At 36.3% G+C, this 8,165-nt stretch overlaps 1 protein-coding gene across 1 annotated transcript; it reads left to right on the plus strand.

Moving 5' to 3' along the window:
* Nucleotides 1-1,675: 1,675 nt before the first annotated feature.
* LOC137939091 (transcription factor E2FB-like) lies at nt 1,676-7,178 on the plus strand. The gene is made up of 14 exons (XM_068784281.1): nt 1,676-1,947; nt 3,513-3,693; nt 3,796-3,852; nt 3,935-4,020; nt 4,194-4,282; nt 4,377-4,431; nt 5,177-5,229; nt 5,314-5,364; nt 5,447-5,495; nt 5,572-5,637; nt 5,721-5,797; nt 6,048-6,291; nt 6,400-6,464; nt 6,845-7,178. Exons 1-14 carry the CDS (start codon nt 1,756-1,758, stop codon nt 6,846-6,848), a joined length of 1,269 nt encoding a protein of 422 aa, XP_068640382.1. The 5' UTR covers nt 1,676-1,755; the 3' UTR covers nt 6,849-7,178.
* The last annotated feature ends 987 nt before the right edge of the window (nt 7,179-8,165 follow it).

Consider the following 8,165-nt stretch of genomic DNA (forward strand, 5'->3'; position numbering starts at 1 on the left):
ATATTTCTAGTGAAATTTAAAAGGATTCAAGGCTCCCTTGGTCCTAACCGATGCAATCTCCAATAGCACATCTAAAATCTCTTTGTAAGAGATTTTCTTTTATAAAGGCTTTACTCTGATTCTAACAACCATTCCCTCTAGATTTCAGCTTTAGACAACCGTCACTCTAGATTCACGACTTGAGATTGCCCAATCTCTAGTTCTAGTAACTAGAAACCTTTAGAATGAGATCATAAAAGAAAAAAGAAAATTAAAACTTGCAACTTTATAGATAACCAAACCACACCATATGGTAAATCTAATACTCTCAAATCATTAAGCATAAGCTAGCATATGAATTGGAGTTTTAACTCGAATGGAAATAATGAAAAGTTAATAGAGAGGTTGAAAGATTTTCAAAAAATGAGCCTAAAACTTCTATCTTTTAAGATTTCACTCAAGGATCTTTGCTTTCGTGAACACATAGGATTTGCAAGTTATTTCATGCTTGGGACGTGCCTAGCACCCCTACGTATTCGTTAGAAAGTAAAACTAGCCATTTTAAAACGTTGAAGACAAAGTAATAAAAAAATGTTCATTGGCCATGATTGAGCAAGAACTTTCCAATGATCAATCAATGGCCTCCAACAAATCTTTTTTTTTTTTTTTTTTTGAATTCTCATGGACTAATGATCAATTATTTTATTGACTATGTAATTTTATAAAATTTGATCATGCTTAATAAACTTACCACACAATATTCTAGATAATTAATCATGTTTTATAAACCTGCCTTGCAACATTTTGGATAATCAATCAAGCAATATAAAACATGACCGACCATTGTAATTTAGTGATGTGACATTGTTACCAAATTGTACATAACACTTCAAACCTTTTTTTCAAGATTTAAATTGATTCAAAACTTAAAAAAGGTGAAATTTTTGGAATGGTTTCAAAGATATTTTAAAGCATTTCTATGATGATTTTGAAGATATTATTGAAATCTAATGCTCTAATATTTTTCATCGAAATCAATGATTGGTATGGTTAAAAAAGAATTACTAGAGTTTTTGAGTTCTAAACTTTTATCTAGACTATAATCTTCAATTCTTCTTCACAATATCATTTCTCAAATATCTTCTTGCTTGGGTTCTTCACCTATTTTAGTATTCTAAGACTACCTTGAGAGTTATGCGATAATCAATAATCGGGCACGAAAGAATAAGTATCGTATTACGTGCCACTTAATAAATGGTTAATAATAAATATGTAAAACTAATTTTTTTATTTTTTAGTCCATTTAATTAAGTAAAAAAAAAATGGATTGAGGAAAGTTGACACCCTAATTTCAGGAGAGGTTTCTTGGGGAGGAGCTTCATATAAAGGTTGTAACAAGAGGAAGGAGAGGCGAAAGTGGTGGCTCAATTATGTGAGCAAGATAGAAATGAGGGCCCACATAATCAGCCGCTACATTATCCTAAAGATGAAAAGTAAATTACAAATACGAACCGCGATGCATGATAGCTCGCTCATGGCGTGTGCCCATACACGCGGGCCTCCGGCCGCCGCGAGAGACGCAGCCATAAGGCGGGCTATGCGGATTCGAAGTGTCCTTCCCGCTGTTTCGTGACGTTCACAAAACAAATTTTGTTTTTATTTTATTTTATTTCCTCCTCTCCTCCGCGTTGTTGCCTCCAAAAAAAAATCATATAATTTCCCTCTCTTCTTCCTTCCAAAAAAACCCTTCTATTTTTCTTCCCTCCGGAACCCGTCATGTCAGAGCTCGCCGGATCCAATCGTTCCGTCCTCCAATCCCAGTCTCAGTACCCTCCGATTCTCCGTCCTCTCAAACGCCAATTCCCCTTCCCCTCCTCCAAATTCGCCCTCGATTTCCATCGTCCCGCCGATCCGCAGAGCGATTTGCTGGGCGGCGATACTGACGATTTGAAGGACTCGGAGCTACCTGTAAGTTGATCTTCTTGCGTTTTTTGGATCTCGATGCTGATTTTCCTTTATTTTTCTGTGATGCGTTGAAATTTGGTTGTTTAAAAAGTGTGGCTCTGTCATCGTTTTCTGAGTGAATTCCATAATTGCGCGAGGATCTGCATAGTTGAGCTGAGCGAGGACGTTACTTTTTTTTATCTCTAATCTATGGAGCCTATACGATGTGATTTGCTTGTCTCTGTTTTCTTGGTTTAGTTGATTTCCTATGCTGTGCATGTGTTGGTTTCTTATTGTGCCGTAAAGCTTGGTGGCGTTTGCTTTTATTGTCTCGTTGGTAGCCCGCTGAATTACTGATTCAGTGGTTTGATGATTTAATCATTTCTTGGGAAATTATAAAGTTTGGCGCTAATCAGAATGTCATTTCTGTTCGTGCGAGCCGATGATAACTCGGTGTTGGCTTTATCCAGATTAGATTTTCAGTACTGCTATCCTATAGCAGTCTACCGGAAGCTTGGGAATTGTTCTTTTCATACTTCTATTTCATCTAGTTTATTCTACTCTCCTAGGTTTTACGGCAGCATTGTGTTCTATCCTCAATTGTATGTTAAATTACTATGTAGTAAAAAAATTGACTATTGTTATCAAAGGCTCTATCATTAAATTGCATTTATTTACATTTCAAGCACAAACTGGTTGTTGGCAGAAGTTCAGGGTCGTTTATGAGATAGCTTTGACTTGTTAAATTTGCTTGTTATTATTGGAAACAAATTGGGAGGTATACTACTAAAAGGATGAAGATAGGAAATCTTTTACTCTCGATGAATGGCCTCTGAAAACTGTGGAACTAGGTTTTCTTCCTTAAAATTGATATTGATTATACTAATATTTCTCATTTCAAATATTAATATTAGAGAATTTTCAAAAACCATTAACGTTAGAAAATATTGGGAATGAGTGAGATTCATGCTTCAAATTGTTAGAATATGCAAGGTGTCTCTGAACACTTTTATAATTTTCCTTTTATGTAATTTCTCTTCCAAAATTTTGTGCTTGTTAAGTGTTCTAGAAAGGGTACATAGTCATCTGAGATGTAGGTCTTTATCAGTAACATCCACTCTGTCCAGCCTACCTTTAAGCATCCGATTGTTGTGCTTAATGTTTTGGTCCAGTGTGTTCAGTTGCTTGTTACTTCACAGAAATTCTCATTCTAGCCCCTACTAAGAAGGGCTGCATTTGAGATGTTAACTTATCCTTTAAAAGGCCAACTGTTCAAACTGCTGAAAATCCCAAATGTGAAACATGTTTGTTGGCTACTGTTTTTATAATACAGCTTATACTTTGCTTCCCAAAGATCTAGTAGTGAGAAGTTGTCTTGCAACGATGAGTTTACAATATTCTTAGTTGTTTTCTTCTGGGTTTGTAGTCTATATCTTGTTGGTGGCTTTCAGATATTTATTTCTAAAACTGTTGATACCTTGGTGGAGTGCATACAGCTTGGGAAGAAAGAAATCTGGAACTTCTGTTAGAATTTCTACTGGACCTTGTACTTTTTCTCCAGGTGATTAATTATTTGACAATCCATGCAGCCAAAGGATACAAAAGGAATTGCTCATAGTTCAGAGATGGTTGGACAGGCCCAGGGATACACTGAAGCCCTTAGCAGTCATATATCGAAACCATTTTCAGGCACAAGTAGTAAGCAATACAGTAAAGGGAAGGGTTCAAAACATGCACGATCTGGTCCCCACAACCCAGGATCAAATGCAGGTAAATAATTGCCATTATTATGTACTACCTGGCTTTTGAGTTCTCAGGTGCTTTTCTCCTCAAGAAGTAATCATTCATTTATTGTTCTTGGTAATTATGCAGGTTCTTCTTTAAATGTTTTACCTCCTGCTAATAGCTGCCGCTATGATAGCTCCTTAGGTAGGCACTGGAGCAGTTTCCTTTTGGGAAAAGAGATTTTGAGAATCTTCTTAAGCTGATATTGATCTGTATGCTCAATCAGGATTATTGACGAAGAAGTTCATTTGCTTGATTCAGCAAGCTGAGGATGGAAGTCTTGATTTAAATCAAGCAGCAGAGGATTTAGAGGTACGCACTCTCTCTATAGATTGATACTGTGTTTTAAAGTTATCATAGAAAAGCTGTGTCATAGTTTGGTCGTATTATGGTCATGTACCCATCAGCTGTATGGAGTTGAATGTTATGTTCATTGATTTTCTTTTTCAATCATTATATTTCTAAAACTGTTATTGCTTCGACAGGTCCAGAAGAGGAGAATATATGACATAACCAATGTTCTTGAAGGAGTAGGCTTGATAGAGAAAACATTAAAGAACCAGATTCGGTGGAAGTAAGAGCATTTTTTACCTCTGTCTTACTTCCCACCTTTGTCTCAATTAAGTTAATTTCCAGCAATGGCAATAACAGTAGAGTATAAAAAACAGGGGACTTGACATGTCAAGGCCAAGGGAGCAGGAAGAGCTTGTCTCAAGGTTGAAGGTATTTTTGTTCTTCTGATTTAACCAAATTTGGATGGTTTTAATTTTGTTCTCTCATTGGAATTAATTGATTAATGCAATAGTCTATTTTGAAGAAAAAAGAATCATTTGGAAGAATCTTGCTTCCAGTAACATCCTTACATTTGTCACAGAGACTTTACTAAGCCTCGAAAGCTCTCATGGTGGTATACTATTAAGTTTGGAAGAATCTTGCTTCCAGTTACATCCTTACATTTGTCATGGAGACTTTACAAAGCCTCAAAAGCTCTCATGGTTGTATACTATCAAAGTAGTTTTATTCTTTTGATTGCTAGGGGAGCACAGTTTTGTTACTATTTAACACATAAAAATTTCTACATTGTATGCAATTAAAATTTATTTTTATTTGGTTCATTAGTTTGTTCTGCTGATCTGAAGCATTATCAAATTTGTCTCTTTCGTGGGAGAAAGGGCTCAGCTTATGCCAAAATAGCATTGTTCATTGTTGATTTTCTTTTCATGTTTCTCAAAGAAGTACTCTATTTGTGAACTATACTTTTTCTGTTTGTTGCTTTGTTGAAAATTCAAGTACAGGCAAAATATTAGTGCAAAACATTGAGTGATACCTTTAGTTATTCCATTTTTGGCCACGTAAGATGTGTAATGGATTGAAAAAAAAAGATAAAGAATGATTTCTAACTCTAGGTTTCCATTTGATTTTTTTTTCTTTTTCTGAAGCTATCTTTTTCATATTCTTTACTTGACAGGCTCAAGTAGAAAGTTTGTATGCTGAAGAGTGCAGACTTGATGAGAATATAAGGTTCATTCTGTCAAAAATTACTTACCCCTCTTTTCTACTTACCATTTCAGACACTGACTTCTAGTTTTCTGTTTATCCTGGCAGACAAATGCAAGACCATCTGACTATCCTCACTGAGGATGAAAACAATCAAAAGTAGGTTAAGTCCCAAGATTTCTTCTTTTTCTTCTCTTTAATTCCATGTTATATCATTTCATCTTTGTTTCTCTATTAACAGATGGCTCCATGTAACAAAGGAGGACATCAACAATCTTCCCTGTTTCCAGGTCCAGTCAGATTTTTAAAACCTACTGTTATGCTATGATGCTTATTAATATTTGAAGTGTCTCGGTCTTATTGCAGAACAAAACACTAATAGCCATAAAAGCTCCTCATGGAACTACTCTAGAAGTACCAGATCCTGATGAGGTAAGACGGGTTAAGAAAGAAAATTAATTTTTTTCAAGGTCTATTTGGTGATTCTTATCGATGGAAAAGTATCTTATGAGTAGGTTATTGATTATCCCCAACGGCGGTATCAAATGCTTCTGCGAAGTGCTACAGGACCTATAGATTGCTACCTAGTCAGGTATTTCTTGGTTTACTGGGTCTTTAATTGTTGTGGTCTTTCCTCTATAAAAGCAAAATTGGATCTGGTAGTGTTGGAAGGAAGCCGTTGCTTGGAAGCCTTTTGCTTGGTGTAGTACACCAAAGAAGTTTTTTCTAATACTTTTTAGAGTTTAATACTAAGTGTTTGTAAAAAAATTCATTACATTCTATTCTGCCACTCGGATTCTATTTAGTGTTCACTAGCTAACTATGAATGGAAATGCTTGCAGCAAATTTGAGGAGAAGGTTGAAGATTTGAATATGGGCCTACAGATTACTGCTGTAGAATCAGTTGCTGATAGTACTAGCAATGATAACAATGCTGGTCCACTGCCTGCAACTGCCCATGATGCACGCACTGCATGTGATTTAGATGGACAAGACCAACAGGATAATCAGAAGCCTGCTTTTTCGGAGACTTTGAGCCGGGACTTTGTTGGAGGAATTTTGAAAATTGTCCCTTCAGAAGAAAATGTGAGTAGGATTACTATGTCATGGAGGGCTTCAATCTTGGGAATAGAAATCAGCTTTAGTACTAGAACTCTAAAAACACTAGCCATTAATGTTGACTTACATTTTCAGGTTGATGCTGATTACTGGCTTCAATCAGATCCAGAAGTTAGCATTACAGACATGTGGAAAGCTGTGTATCCTTGGCATATCTGTGAATTGCATAATCTTAAACAATGTCTTTTCAACCATATGCCCTTTTTTCTTGTCAAAGTTGGAGAGTGTCTGGCTAACAAAATGTGGTATCATGATCCTTAGACTAATCTCATTGAATTCAGATATCAGTGCATACCCACTTACTTGCATCGTGTAAGGTAGAATTCCATGATACAAATATCAGCTCCATGGAATCTGCTTTGCTATTGATCCATGTTTGAATCACTTTAAATGAATACATGCTTGATGGAGTCAAATTTGTTCTTAGGTATCCAAGACCACCTCTAGTATGCACAAGTAGCTGACTAGACTGAAGGAAGTGAGGAGAAACAATATATGCTCTCCTTAACTCTCTTTGCAGATAAGTAACAAGCACTTGGTATTGAAGGAGAGCGTCCACGGTGGTCATACAGAGCTCAGGACTCCAAAAATAGAAATGCATTTGGCATCTCCAGCTATCTGGGCTGTGGTGAGGTCTAACAGGGTTGCATGCAATCCCTCAAGCTGGTCGACAGCTCCTGGAGCAAGGGCATAACAGAGTGGTACAGACAAGGCGAATGGTTGTTCCTTAACTCTGTTCAAGTGTAAATATATGTACATGTGCGCTGCTTATTGATGATTAATAATAATAAAGGTTCAATAATTTTATTTAGTCAAATTATGATCATTTTGGTTTCATGAGTCATTTCTTAGTATTTGGGCCTGTTTTTTGTAAGTGTTACCGCCCTCGGGCATCTTTTCTTGTGCCTTCTAATGTGTACACTCTCGTTCGCATGGTCCAAGGCTGCATGGTTGTAAACGAAAGAAAAACTGTAGTTGGTACTGTGACCATGGTTGTTGATGTGGTTGTACAATCTGAAGTGTTATTGATTGATAACTAATGTTAATCCAAATCCCAATTTTGCTTATTTTCCTCGCAAATTAGACTGAAAGCTTAAATGATTCCTTACACGTCCGTTCTATTGATAAGGATAAGAGAATTGTGGTATCAAAGACACTTTTTGATTGATTATCTTCATAAAAATTTCAATTAGTAAATTTGGTAATGCTTTGGTGTTACACTGTAATATCAAGTGAGAAATCACTCCTAGAACTTTAGCTTGCAGCCTAAAATACTTCGGATGAAAAGTAGGCTAGTCAATCTTCTCTTACAAGAAGAAATAAGCCTATTTTAAAGTTATAGAGGGACCGGAACCTTTATCCTCTATCTACAATTAACCAATAAAAATTCACCACCTAAGCAATACGGTTAATCCCCTTATATCGAATTTAAATTACACATTATTTCACATGCCCTATATACTCTCTCGGGATCTAATTCCAACCAATAAAAATTCACCACCTAAGCAATACGGTTAATCCCCTTGTATCGAATTTAAATTACGCATTATCTCACATGCCCTATATACTCTCTAGGGATCTAATTCCAAACTCTTTTGAATTGATCATTATGCAAATTTTGAATTTGAATCTAGCTAGCCTGTCAATGAGCCTCCCAGCATGGCCCACATGACAAGCCAACACACACCTCTACGCGTGCACCTTTGGGCTTGAGCTCCATCCCGCTTATATTTATACAGCTATTGTGGAGCCAAATTTTGACCATGTCGCATACATCTTCAACTGTGTCACATTTGCCCCCATATCATACTCTCATAGTAAGCATGCAAACGTTTCGTCGT

Source organism: Aristolochia californica, unplaced genomic scaffold (genome assembly GCF_029961685.1).
Source record: "Aristolochia californica isolate CCGP_79_NKW_82.1479 unplaced genomic scaffold, dmAriCali1.0.hap1 SCAF_8, whole genome shotgun sequence".
In the NCBI taxonomy this organism is placed as follows: Eukaryota; Viridiplantae; Streptophyta; class Magnoliopsida; order Piperales; family Aristolochiaceae; genus Aristolochia; species Aristolochia californica.

Coding starts and splice junctions, on each gene's coding strand:
- LOC137939091 (XM_068784281.1), top strand. CDS start 1,756: ATGTCAGAGCTCGCCGGATCCAATCGTTCCGTCCTCCAATCCCAGTCT. Junction 1,948..3,512: donor TGAAGGACTCGGAGCTACCT/GTAAGTTGATCT, acceptor CAATCCATGCAG/CCAAAGGATACAAAAGGAAT. Junction 3,853..3,934: donor CCGCTATGATAGCTCCTTAG/GTAGGCACTGGA, acceptor ATGCTCAATCAG/GATTATTGACGAAGAAGTTC.